Consider the following 13,594-nt stretch of genomic DNA (forward strand, 5'->3'; position numbering starts at 1 on the left):
TTCTGGAGCGCTTCCTGCGCGACCAGAGGGCGGGGGCAGCAGCGCAGCCGACCCACTGTGGCTTCCTCCCTTCCTTCCCCGCGGGCGGGTGTTGGGCTGCACACACCCTCTCACCTCTGGAGAGACAGAGGGAGACACTGCCATTTAGCCAACATCTGGGCAGCAGCTGCGCGCGCGGGAGACCGGTGAAGGGATGTGATTCGGAAACAGGCACCCTGTGTTGGGTTGGACCCAAGCTCATTCCCCTGCTGTTGGGTCTCAGACAGCTCCGCCTCCTGCCTAGGCCCAGGATAGACCTGGGAAAAGGGAGGTTGGAGCCCTGAGAAATACGGGAAAAGTGAAATGTTTTGAAAATTTTCCTGCAATGCACACGTCATTAGGTGCTTTGCCTTGGGGTCATCAAAAACTCACAGCTGCCTGGAGCAGGTGGCATTTGTGTTGGGCCTGTGCAGTGGGGGGAATTTCCACAGCAGTGTTGGGGGCTGTTGGGGTTCTCCAGGCAGAGGGAGCGGCATGCACTGGGAGCTGTGCTCTGAGGACAGAGAGGAATGTGGGATGCAGAGGGAGGGGAGGCGCAGGATTCTGCAGCCAGCGGGGGAAGCCTGCCTGAAGAGGCTGGTGAGATCTGACAGGCACTGGGTGCTACTGAAGGCTGTGGAGCAGAGGAGTTAGGAATTGACCAGGTAGGGCCTCAGTCTGTGGCCTGGACAGGAAATTCTCTGAGATTTTACAACTGTGTGGGGCAGTGAATGTCCAGGGGCAGAAGGGAGTTTGTTCCTCTGTTGTAGTTTGGATCTGCAATGTCCCTAAAGACCCCGTGCTAAAGGCTGGGTCACCTGTCTGTGGTGCTATTAGGAGGTGGTGGGTCCTTCAGGAGTGGGACCCAGGTTGGATCACTGGGGCATTCCTTGAGGGGGACACTGGGACCCTGGCCCCTTCCTGGCTCACTCTTGCTTCCAGCTGCCGTGAGGTGACAACCCTGCTCCACCATGTGCCAGGACACACTGAGCCTGCACAGGCCCAGGAGCAACGTGGCCAGCTGACCATGAAACCTCTGACACCACAAGCCAAAGTCAATCTCTCCCACTTCTAAGGTGATGATCTCGGCTATTCTGTGAAGTGACAGACGCTGCCCAGCACTCTCTGTCCAGGAGTGTGCCCTACCACTGAGAGGCTACAGGTGGTGGCTACTCAGCCTGGTGGAGTCCTCTCTGGAGCTTTAGGTAAAGCGTGGGGCTCAGCATGCATGTTGAGCATGTCCTCTGCTTGGATGGGCCCCTCCCAGCAGCCCTGCCAGGTGAGCACTACCCCCCACATCTTCACAGAGGAGGAACTGGCCCTCCACGGGGTAAGTGACCTGACCGAGGACACATGCTGACTCCATGCCCCGTATGCTGGGTCCAAACCCTGTGCACTGAGTCCCAAGAGCAGCCACAGAAAAACCACCACCCTCAGAGCAGCGTGCGTGCAGGCCTGGCTCTCAGGACCCTGGCATACTAACCCACGGGGCAGGTATTATCAATTTCCTCATCACAGAGGGGAGGCGACAAAGGCCCAGAGAAGTTAGAAAACTTGCCTAAGGTCACCCAGCTGGTAAGCCAGTGCTGGGTATGTCACAGCTTGTTGGGCACATAACTTGGAGGAGAATGAAGGCTTGGGGAGCGTGGCTTCCTGGTCGGTCCTCCCCTGCCTCCCTGCCATCCAGTTCCTGCTGTGGACTCGGATTGCTGAGTAACCCACAATGAGAGTGCCCAAGGCTGCGGCATTTAACATGCCAGGTCTCATGTAACTTCCAACACACATGTGACATACATGACATATTATTATGTCACCTCTGACAGAGGAGGAACTTGGGTCATTTTCCCAGAACTTGCAGCAAATAAAGGGTACAGCGCAGCCTCTGGAGGGCCCAGGCTGGCCCTGCTGCCGAGCTGGAAGCTCCTGCCCACCCTCCTCCAGAGCATGAGGAGCATGCTCAGAGAAGCCCTCACCCCACTCCTCCTCCCTGGTATTTGTGTCACACTCAGCTCCCCAGTCCTGGCCTGGGCTCACCCTGCCTAGTTGCTCAAACTCTCCAACGGCCTCCATTTGAGGCTGGCTGGCTTGACCAACTCTGTCTTGAATCAGATTTCTTTTTTAAAATTGGAGGACATATGGAAGCTCGGGCCACTCATGCCAGTGGGAGCTGATGGAGAAAGACCCCAAGGGCCAAGACATTTCCAATAGGTTTCCATCACTCACTACCTCCCATTCCTGTGAGGCTGGCAAGGTACTTGCCCAGTTCAAGACAGGGAAACAGGTCTGCCATGTGTTGCCACCTAGCGGTGACAGTAGAGCGGGAATCACCCCAGGCCTGCTGGGCGCTGCATCCTGGCTGGGCTCCCTGCCTGGGCATGCTGGGCCCACAGTCTCTGATGGCCCACGCCTTGGGTGTAGGACAGGGCTCCCCTCAGAGCCTCCTCCTGGGCTCCTTCAGTCTCCCTGCCCCTTTCAAAACCTGCACCTGCCCACCCTCACACCCCAGGGCCTCTCCTCGTGGTCTGTCCTTCTGCCCCAGTCATCCTCCATGGCACTTCCAGCACCCACTTGCAGGTGGCTTTGTGGAAGTTGGAGAGGGAAGCCATGTGGCTGGTCCTGGGAACAGGCAGGGTGAATAGAGGCTTAAAATATCCCTTCCTGTCAGCCAGTGACTCTGTTTCCAGAAACCCAGTTTCTAGGAAAACAAGCTCAACAAATCAGAGTCTCTCTGCACCAAGATGGTGGCCACAGAGTTTCCTCTATACTCTCAGTTTCCTATCACAGCAAAAACAGTGCAAAGAGGACGTAAGGCAGAGACCCAGAAGTGCTTTGCCCAGGCAGGAACTCCCCACCCCACCCCACGCTGGCCTGAACCAGTGGTCTCCGGACCCCTCCATGCTGGTATTAATCTCTGCCCTTCCATCCTTCCAATGGGTGCTAGCCACACCTTTTACAGATAAAGAGCGTGGGGGCGGTGCCCAAGGTCAGTTGGCTCCTGGGCAAGCTGACTCCATTGGCTCATCTGGCCAGGGCAGTGGTGCTCACTCCATTTCAACAATCAAGTCTTCTAAACACTCCATCTCCTGATTCAGTGTGGGAAGGGACTGCCACCGACCGACCGTCAGCCCCCCTGTAATGATGGTAGACCTTGGACGAGGGAGAACCTTCTCATCCATGGACCCAGGACGCCAAGTGTGCAGGGCCTTCCCTACGCTTGGCAGCTGTCTGCAGGATCAGCCTCAGGGGAAATGGACATGCTGATGGTGTGGTGGCCCTGCCTGCCATTCTGGATCTCAGGCACACCGCAGCACCCCAATACTCTGTCACAAAGAGCCACTGTGAGTTCAGTAAACACCAGTGTCACCCCAAAGCAGAGAGCCCTGAGATTCATTGCTGTTTCTTAGGGGTAGGCACAGTTGTCAGAATCTCTTATTTACACATGAGAGAATTAGAATTCAGAAAGGGATGCAACCTTCTCAAGGTCATACAGCCATAAACCCCATGCAGAGGCTTGGAGAAACCCAGGTCCCCCACCCATGAGGCTGGGCTCTCTGCGGAGCTTTCCTATGCCTGGCCTGCCACAGCTCCAGCGCCTGCAACTCAAATTGTGACAAGGACACATTCCACTGGATTTGCCTCCATACTCTGAGCAATTCATTAGCATAAGAAACAGGCTCTCCTGCCCCTTGCCAGGAGATTCTTGACATAGCAGGGTCGAGGGTGTGGGCATAATTTTGTCCCTTGTTAAGCATTTATATATATAGTTATGTTGGAATGGTCCTTGAAGCTAATCCAAGTCCCCTGTTTTCAGATGAGGGACATGAGTCTTGGGGTCAGGACCCAGCTTCAGTAGCACAGCTGGGACACAGTTCACAGAGCCTGCCCCAGACTTTCCAGCTGCTTCTCTGCAAAGAGGCCACGGGAAGAACAATGATCAAAGCTGCTGCTTGCTATGCACTTTACGCTGTGCCAGGCACCTTGCAAAAACTGCAGCTAAAGTCTCACCACAGTCTTCCCAGGGTGGCATTTTAATCCCTGTTTTGCAGATGAGCAAACTGAGGCTCAGAGAAGGCAAGGCACTTCCCTGTCACAGAGCAAGGGGCTGAATTGGTACTTATTTCTTTCTCCTATGCCAGGGTTGGCCAATGACAGCCCAGAGACCAAATCTAGCCTACCACCTGGTTATTAAGAAATAGAGTAACATTTCATGACTCATGATGAAGCTATGCAACTTAACTCTTGGTGTCCATAAGTAAAGTTTTATCAGAACACAGCCACCAATCAGTTTATGTGTTGTCTACAGTGGCAGAGTTGGTATGGCCCTGTGCTGTATGGTGACAGTCATGTCCTGAGAACTATATCATCAGGCACCCTCGGCCTCTGTGAGTCTCAGAGTGTGAGGTACACCCAGCGGGGTGGATTCTGCCACATGGGGGCTGCCGGCCTGGGCAGCTTGTTCAGCCCACCCCCACGGGATCATCGTCCTGCATGCAGTCGGTGAGGATGGAGGGCCTGTGGGGCAGTGGCTGAAACAGACTGTGGGCTTAGGGTGTGAGATTCACTATCTGATCCTTTGCAGAAGAAGTTTGGGGACCCTGCCCTGGGCCACGCACACTCTCCCATGTGACCCGCAGGGACGGACTCTCCCATGCCAGCAGGACTGCACTGGCTGCTCTGGTCAAGAGGAGCTGAGTCCGGCCTTCCCTGTGACTGCCAAGCTTGTGTCCTAGGGCTGGGTCCCCGAGGGAAGGGCCCTGGGGGAAAGGAGGTGCTCTTTTTCTTGGGGTCAAAGATACCTGCGGTGGCCTGGAGATTCAGCTCTCTTCCTTCAATCACAGCCCTGCAGCTCCAGCCAGATTGTCCTGGAAGGAGCCAGGAGCCAGGAGGTGACTGGGCAGGGGCAGTCTGGGAGACAGAGGGACCAGCCAGGCCATGCCAGGGCCTCTAGCTGGCAAAGCCACCACAGACGGTGAGCGCAAGTTCTCTACCTTTCCAGACTCCTGGGGGCCACGGCGTGTTCTCCTTGACCTCTGAGGCTGCGAAGGGCTCCCCTCCTCCTCTCTGCTCTCCTCTCCCTCACCTCCTGGGGCTGGAGGGTCTCACTTCCCAAACTCTCTGAAGAGACAGAAGACGTGGATTAACTGGCTGTAGCTGTCTGCTCTGCTGGCCCGCATGCAGAAGGCAGGCTCTGGGGAGGGTCACCCTAAGTCCTCCTGGCAGGGAGTTGGGGATTTGGGCAACTGGGTGGGTGTGACAGAACCTCACACCCGGAGTCCTCCACCCAGGCCTAGAAAGTGCCAAGAAGTGCCAATGGAGCCTGAGCACTTGTGAAGGAGAAGTGGGATGGTGATGGGGGAGGATGGGGAGAAAGGAGAGGACGAGGAGGATGGGGGGATGGGAAGAATGAAGGGATAGGGAGGACAGGGAGGCCGGGGAGGAGGGGGAGGATGTGGAGGAGGAGGATGGGGAGGACACAGAGGATGTAGAAGAGGAGAGGGAGGACAGAGAGGAGGAGGAGGATGGGGAGGACATGGAGGATGGGAGCACGGCAAACAAAAAGGAGCAGAAGAAGGAAAAGGTGGTGAGGACAAGCCTTGGAAACTGAGTGGGACATAAAAGACCACGTCGGATGTGAATCCTCCAGAACAAGAAAATCTACAGAAAGAAAGCGGGTCAGGCTCCTGGGCAGGGGTTGGGGGTGGGGGGGGACAGGGAATGGAATGTGGGAATCAGAGGTGACAGTTAAAGGGCACAGGGTTTCTTCTGTGGTGATGGAATGTTCCAAACTTGATTGTAAGGATGGCTACCCAATTCTGAGCATACTGAGTGTGGAGCATACCTTCAGTGGGTGAGCTGTAGAGTGTTGGACCACTGCACGCAGGAGTCAGAGAAAGGAGGAAAGGGCCGTGGGAGGGAGGCAGGAGGAGAGGTGGCTGGGGGCGAAGGGACTGTGTTACTGCCTGCTCTCCTTACTCTTGTCCCACCAGCCTGCCGAGGTAGACCCCTGCCACCATTCTGTAGGTCAGGACAGGCCCCTCGGATGGATGGTGAATGGCTCCTCCAGCCAGCAGGGGCCATGACCCACAGGGCTCTGCCCGACCCCGCTCCGGGAGAAACCCCGGGAAGCCTGAACCAGAGGCAGAGCTGAAAACCCCCTATTTGAGGCAGGTAGCCAGCTGCGGTCCAGATGCAGGACGGGCAGCCTTCATCCCTTAGTCTGAGGGCAGCTGCTGAGGCTCATGTGCCAAAGGCACTTATAGGAACTCCTCAGAAATGTTAATATCAACGTGCCGAGAAGCCATACCAGTTGGTGAGCGAGACTGCACAAGTTGACACGTTTGGGTTTTGAAGGAGTCAACAAACTTGGGCCCCGGGAGGAAACTTCCTTTCCTAGAAGCAGCTCTTTTGCAGAAGTGTGTCAGACACAGGCTCCGCTGCCCGCTGCCCACGGAAGCTGCAGGCGCATCCCCGGGGCTGGGTTTGGAGCAGAAGACAGCCAGCCCCACCCTCCCTGTGCCCTCCACCTTTGGTCAAACAGGACATGCCTTGTGGCGCAGGGGACCCAGTCCAGGTGTGTCACCAACTCTGAGCCACTTCCTATGCTTGTGGCACACAGCCTCACTTTTTTGGCCTGTCTGTGACAGGGCTGGGGAGGCAGGCAGTCGCCACCCTGAGGTGCAGTGATTTCCAGCGGTCCCTGGAGGCTGCTGTGTGGGAATGCCATGGTGGCAAAGGAGCCAGTCATCTCTGAGCTCTCCCTGGCTTCCTGCTGCTTCCCTCTTTGAGACCCAGTTTCTGATCTCTACAGTGCAGGTGGCTTTATTCATTTCTCAGGGCCCTCTGGGACCAGGATAAGACATTCACTCACTCATTCATTCATCATCTGTTTGAAAAAAGTCCCTGGGCCTGCTCCAGGCTGAGCACAGAACGAGGTGTCAGGACTCAAGAGCCAAGAGCACAGGCATGCACCTCCCAGGGAGGCAGGCTGAATGGGGACAAGGTGTGGCCTGGGAGGCTGTCCCCTCGGGGTGTGAGAGGGCTGGGGCAAGGGCAGCAGCTCGGGAGCAGAGCCTTGGAGGCTGGGATGGACTTTGCATTTTAGTCCAAGTGCAACAGAAGAGGTGGAGCCGGCTTTGATGAACTTTTGGAAATGTCCTCTCTGACTGCAGAGGGTGGGCAGGCAGGTGGGAAGTGGTTCCCTGGCAGGGGGCGGCGGCTGAAGGAGGGAGCAGAGCACCACAGCAGCCTGCCAGGCATCTGGGAGTCTGGGTGCATCCCCGCCCATGGGGAGCAAGTACAGGGGCACTGAGGAATGAGGAAGTGCCCAAGGGCTGCTGATAGGCCAGGTGCTCATGAATCATATCTCTGAATTGGGAGATTATAGGGACCAGTGAGGTGGGGGGGCACAAAGAGCACTGGGCAGGGCCCAGCCTCTCAGCCTGTTCCGCACTGCAGACAGGTCACCTGCCTCCCTGTGCCTGGGCTGCCCTTTCTGGTGTCTAGAGGACGAGTTGAAGTGTCAGTCAAGAGCAGGTCAAGTTCAAGTCCAGGTGTGTTACTGTGGAAAGGGCCCAAGCTCTGAGTGTGACAGGCTGTGCTGAAATCCGAGCTCTGCGACATCTGAGACTATGGGACACCAGCCACTTTATGTCTGGGAGACCACGCTGTCCAACTTGGAGAGACCTGTTCCCTAGGACAGGAGGGCTGCCTTGTCACTGTTGTCCCGAGCAGTGCTGCAGCCGGCAGGCCTTGGTAAATGCCCTGGCTGAAGGAGTGCAGGGCACTTTGCTTTGGCTGGGGAGGGTGGGAGAGGGACCTGGCCTGGGGATGCTGTCAGGAAATGGAGCAGGAGGGTAAGGTGCTCAGGGACCCAGGCATCAAGAGCCTCTGGTGCTGGGGCTCATGGCAGGCTGAGGAATGGGCGCAGGTAGGCCTATGTCCCAATCGCCAGAGAATGTTACCTTCTGTGGTATCAGGGCCTCTGCAGATTGATGGATTAAGGAATTCAAGATAGGCCTCCATCCTGGACTGCTCAGGTGGTGAGCGGGACTGCACAAGTTGGGTCCTTCTAAGAGGTCGGGCTGCAGAAGAGGGGAGGGAGGGTGGGAATGAGAGGTGGAGTGGGGGCAGTGGGTGGGCATGAGCCCTGGGGCACAGGTGGCGTCCAGTGCTGGGGACAGCAGGGGATGCTGCCTGGGATTCTCCAGAAAAGACTGCCCTACCCACACCTTGACTGCAGAGTTCTGAATGTGTGTTGTTTTTCAGTTTAAAAAAAAAAATGGTAGTTATTTTTAACATCAGCCACAAGAAGAAAACCAGAGATGTGCTGTACGCAGCAGGAGACAGGTTCAGTGGGAACCTGGGGACAACAGGGGATCTGTGCTCTGGGAAGCTCACCAGGAGTGGCCGAGCAGGCCATGTAGGGGATCTGTGTGCCGGAAAGCTCACTAGGAAAGACGGAGCAGAGAGACCCTAGGAGGCGAGGAGTGTCCAGGGGAGTGGGGGTGAGGAAGGGGCAGACAGAGGTCCATGTTGGGGCGTGGGCTGCTGGCTGGCCACAGGGAAGGAGCAGCAGCCAGTTTGGCCCCCTGTCTCTGGAGACCCCCTGGGCTGACCATGCCCCCACTCTGCCCAGGCAGGCTGAATCGGTCCCCTTTAGCACCCTTGGCTCAGGCAGACAGCCCAGCCCTGGCATTGATAAGGGCCGCGGGTTGGCGCTGGCTCTTGACCCCAGTAGAGAGCAGGAAGGACCTGCTATCAGTCAGCAGGGAGCCCGGAGCCAGCCTCAGGGAGCCCCATGGCCCTGGCAGCCTCAGTGTGAAGATCGACCTCTGGCTGCTCTTGGCCTCCTGCAACTTCCATGCCTTTGACCTTGGTGTGAGGTCCTCTGACTGCCCCCACCCTGCCCTTGTCTGCCCAGCCCCTCTGCCCCCTGCCCTAGGGACTGTGGCCTCCAGGAGGCCCTGCTCTGTCCCCGGCTCTGCACTGCTGTGTCAGCCAGGTGGGCAGTGATTCTTAGCTAGCCTTGGCTCTTCACCAAGGGTGGGCGTGAAGATGAGAGAAGGCAGATGGGCAAACCCGTGGGGTGCCTGGAGCAGAGGGCACCGGGAGCTGGTGCTGCTGTCTGCGGTTGCTCAGACCTCAGCTTGGGAGCTTCTTCCCAGTTGTGCCACTTGGAGCGACTTACTGGAACTCCCCAGCCCCAGTTTCCTAACTGTAAAGTAGAGTGGACACGGACCCTCCTTCCCAGAGAACAGAATGAGGTCCAGCCCCTCCTGGGTGAGAAAGGCTTTCTGTTTGCATTTAAAGGCTCAACTCAGAAGGCAGTTCTCTGGGACAAGCTCCCAGGGACATGTACTGTCCCTCATGGCTGGGGACACTGAGTCTCAAACTTTGGCACCTGCTGCTGTGAGCAATTGCCCGTCTATTCCATAATTGGATGATTAGTGATTCCAGGAGGCCAGAGCAGAAGTGTGGGCAGGGCTCACTCTGGCTCCCTGTGCACCTTGGCCTCTGGGATGGAGTGGGAACGGGACAGTGCAAAGGCAGCTTATGAGCCTGGGAGTGGAACAGGGCTGAGTGACCCAAAGCAACACATAAAAAGTGCCACCTGCCTGCTCTCTGGCCCTCTGCCCTGGTGTGTGCTCATCTGTTTTGTTTCTTTTTTGCACTGTGAGCTAAACCAGCTTTGCCTTTGAGACTGCCTTCTGGATGAGGGACTGGAAGGGACATGGAAGAATGGGATCAGATGGGCATTAGGTCCACCATGACGGGGCAGGAATATACCCTGGTGGGGGGTGGGTGTTGGAGGATGGACTTGAGAGGGACAGTTAGAGACCAAGAGGCCAGAGGGGAGGCTGCAAAATAGCTCAGAGGCAGAAGCAATAGCACAGGAGCGGGGAGGGCCCAGGTCCCAAATCGGTAGGGACACTCCATGCCTTCGGGGTGAAGCAGCTGCAAGGGGACCTGGGGCCCAGCGAGGCAGGTTTGCCCACAGCTGTCCATCAGAAGGAGAGCCCTGGTGTGGGTCTGCAGCATCTGTCCACATTCTCATAGTGTGTGCGATGCTTAGAACCCAACAGCAGACCCCAGTTCTGCTGGGTCCACATTCCCTAGCTCAGGGGGACTTCAGGCAACTCCAGGAAACAGCTAGAAGGCCCCATGGGAGGAAATTGAGACCCAAGAGCACAATGACTTGCTCAAGCCACAGGGTGAGTGAGGCAGAGATCAGAGCAGAGCTTGCAGCTCACCTTCCATAACTCTCATCAGTGTCAACACACAGAATGTCATTTCCACATCCCTGGCCCTCAGCATAGGCCCTGGCATGTGATGGAAATCTGACAAGTGTTTGCAAATAAATGAATGAGCAATGAATGGATGAATGGTTGGATGGGTGGATGGATGGATGGGTAAGTGAAGAGATGAATGGGTAGATGAACAGGTGAATGGATAGATGGGTGGGTGGGTGGATGGTTGGGTGGATGGATGGATGAATGGAGGGATGGATGAATGAATGGATGGTTGAGTAGATCGATGGATGGGCAGATGGATGGGTAGATGGATAGGTGGATGAAGGGATGGAGAAGGGATGGGTGGATAGGTGGATGGATGGATGAACGGCTGGAGGGATGGAGGGAGGGATGGGTAGATGGGTGGGTAGATGGATGAATGGAGGAAGCGAGGGATGGATGGGTGGATGAAGGGATGGTTGAGTGGATGAATGGATGGGTAGATGGATGGATGGGTAGATGGATGGGTAGATAAAGAGATAATTGAGTAGATGGATGGATGGATGGCACGGTCTACAGGAAGAGAAAGAAAATGACATTTACTGAGCAACTTGTACATGCTAGGTATTCTACCAACACTCTTTCCTGCACTGCTATCAACAGATGACATGGGACCAGGAGCTGTCTTTCACACAATGAGCTTCCTCAGTGTCACTCAGCTCATGGGTGCAGTGTCCCCTAATGCCCTCCCTGGCTTGTTCCAGTGGCTTTATCTAAATCTCACTCTGTCTCTTTACCTTTTGTGCAAGTGTCTTCTTTCTTTTAATAGCCCTGCAATTTGGCTTTCTTCTCTTTCCCCTCCTGGACCAATGCCCAGCCTCCTCCCTGAGCCTCTGTGGTTTCACCCAACTCATTCACATCAAAAGAGTCCTCTTCCCAAAGCAAAGTTCTGTTTAGGTTACCCCAGCCCTTTTGTCTAACCCTTGCATCTTCCCCAAACAGCTACACTCTTGGTCTGGCCTTTGAGGACGCCCTCCTGACTCTGCTGTCCTCTCTTCCCACTGACTTGAGCAACCCTATGGTAAGAGCTGGTGCACAGTAAGAGCTCAATCAATGCTGAATACAACGAGTTTCTCCTTTAGCCCAGCAGTCCCATCAGATGACAGATCAGCACCTGACTATCTGAGTGTTTCACTGCAGCGGTAAGTTATGGGGCTGGCCCTAAATTGGAGGCCCAGCTCCACCACAACACCTAAGTGGCAGAGCTGAGCCTCCTATTTAAGTCTCCAGAATAGAAAGACAACATAATTAGAGAGACAGGCCCATGCGTTCTGGAGCAAGGGCCCTCTGTCCATGTCCTAGCTGGGTGGCCTTTGACAAGTTCCCTGAGACCTTCTTTGGGATCCTTTTGAAATGGAGGCAAAATATTCTACTTTAGGGAGTCCTTGGAGGAATTAAATGAGATATCATTTGGGAAATGCTTCTGGAGGGTCTTGGCCACCATGTAGCAGAACCCTGGCTGCTGTTCACAAGACCCCTCCAGGGTCCCCTCCTGTGTATGAAGGCTGCCTTACCTGTCTGTGGCTCCCTGGGGTGCAGTGACTTCGGTCCCACTCCACACCTGCAGCTTGAGGGGTTTCTCCTCCTGCCACCTGGGTCCTCGGCTGTGGCTCCGTGACAGCTGAGAGTTGTTCAGCCTTAGGGACCTCAGGGAAGCCTCATGGGAGCCACGGTGCCCGTGCCTGCAGCAGAAGAGCTGCTGGTAAGCTGTGCGGAAGTCCCTGTTGAGCGCAGCATACAGGATGGGGTTCAGGGCCGAGTTGGCGTAGCCCAGCCACAGCACAACGGCTTCAAAAACCTCATTGACGGCATCATCCCCTTTCAGCCCACGGTAGACGAACACAGTGAAGTAGGGAAACCAGCAGATGATGAATGCACCCAGCACGACAGCCAGCGCCACAGTGGCTTTGTGCTCCCTGATGGTGGCCGCCCTGCAGGAGCTCATGTGGTTGATCCTCCTGGCCTGCTCCCGGGCGATCTTGAAGATGCGATAGTAGGTGACACACATGACCAGCAGAGGCAGGTAGAAGGTGACCAGCCCGTCCACCAGCCCGTACACCTCGTTGACCTGCACATGGCACCTGCGGGTAGTGTCGTTGCCCTTGCTGGCCTCACCCCTGCTGTTCCAGCCCAGGTGAATAGACAGGAAGGACAGGGTGATGGAGATGACCCAGATGAAGACCAGGGAGATGGCCACACGAGCTGGAGTGACCATCACAGGGTACCGCAGTGGGTCCGTGACGGCGCAGTAGCGGTCGAGGCTGATCATGAAGAGGTTGAGGATGGAGGCCGTGCAGAGCATCACGTCTAGGCTGGTGTAGACGTCGCAGAAGACCCTGCCGAAGGTCCACCTGCAGGACAGCTGGTAGATGGCAGAGAAGGGCAGCACCAGGAGGCCGAGGAGCAGGTCAGTGACCGCCAAGGACACGATGAAGCAGTTGGTGAGGCTGCGGAGTCGGCGGTTCAGGCCCACAGCCAGGCAGACGACCACGTTGCCAGCGACAGTGACGAGGATGAGGACCGCGAGCACCATGCTGAGGGTGACCTTGAACACGGTGGACTCCAGGCCACAGGAAGGGGCTGTGCCATTGGACGCCATTCTGGCTCCCAAAGCTCCTGCCCTGCCCTTGGCCTTTTGGTTCCAGCCACTGGGCTCCAGACTCCCAAAAGAGCCCAAGGCAAGGGTCCATGTGGGGGAAGGCTTCAGTGACTGACCCAACGCTATTTTCTAGAAATAAACCAAGCAGTCCCATAGGTGTGGGGCATGGATATGAATAACGAAGAGCCAAGGGCGGGGACGTGAAGCCAGGCTGGACACTCAAGCTCCAGAGGTTCCCCAGGAGCCAGCTTCCTCCCAGGGCTGCGGTAGCTCTCCACTCTTCAGGCTCTGCACGGGGACAGAGGCACCAGAGTGCGGCACTGAGGTGGCCTTGATTCTATGTGGGAGGGATCTCACATAGACGCAGCCATATCCTTCTCCATAGCTGGCACCCTCTTCTGCCCATGTTATTGGGTTGAGGACGGGTGGTCTCCCTCTCTGGGGCGACTGGAGCAGGAGCTGAAAAAGTGAAGGGCAAGTGTTGAGCTTCTGAAATGAGACTGGGAGCCCAAGGGCATTCAAGGTGAGTTTCTAGCCCTGCGCCCCCTGGAAGGACTCCGGGGCATGGGGCCCACCTGGATGCCTCTCCTTGCAGAGACTGGGGCGATCAGGGTACAGGGCGGGGAGGGCAGGAGCAGGATGCACCACATCCTGGGGGAAACTGCGGGAAGGGCTAGGAATGTCTATA

General features: G+C 56.4%; 1 protein-coding gene across 3 annotated transcripts in view; it reads right to left on the reverse strand.

The window, feature by feature from the left end:
- Positions 1–13,594, reverse strand: part of Hrh2 (histamine receptor H2) — a 41,513-nt gene that overhangs the window by 8,101 nt on the left and 19,818 nt on the right. The window contains exons 2-3 of one of the 3 annotated variants that reach the window (XR_006853752.2): positions 11,822–13,365; positions 5,007–5,133 (exon numbers count right to left, since the gene is read on the reverse strand). Coding sequence is in view for 2 of the 3 variants with exons in the window: in XM_058582491.1 (XP_058438474.1) it covers positions 8,087–8,099; positions 11,822–12,906 (1,098 nt within the window). In the remaining variant the exon portion in view is untranslated. Of the gene's footprint in view, positions 1–5,006; positions 5,134–7,894; positions 8,100–11,821; positions 13,366–13,594 lie in introns of those variants that run through there. The other 2 variants (XM_058582491.1, XM_046453899.1) reach the window with 2 other exon arrangements.

This window comes from Marmota monax, unplaced genomic scaffold (assembly GCF_021218885.2).
Source record: "Marmota monax isolate L192 unplaced genomic scaffold, Marmota_monax_Labrador192_F-V1.1 WCK01_AAM20220418_F8-fsc00316, whole genome shotgun sequence".
Classification (NCBI taxonomy): Eukaryota; Metazoa; Chordata; class Mammalia; order Rodentia; family Sciuridae; genus Marmota; species Marmota monax.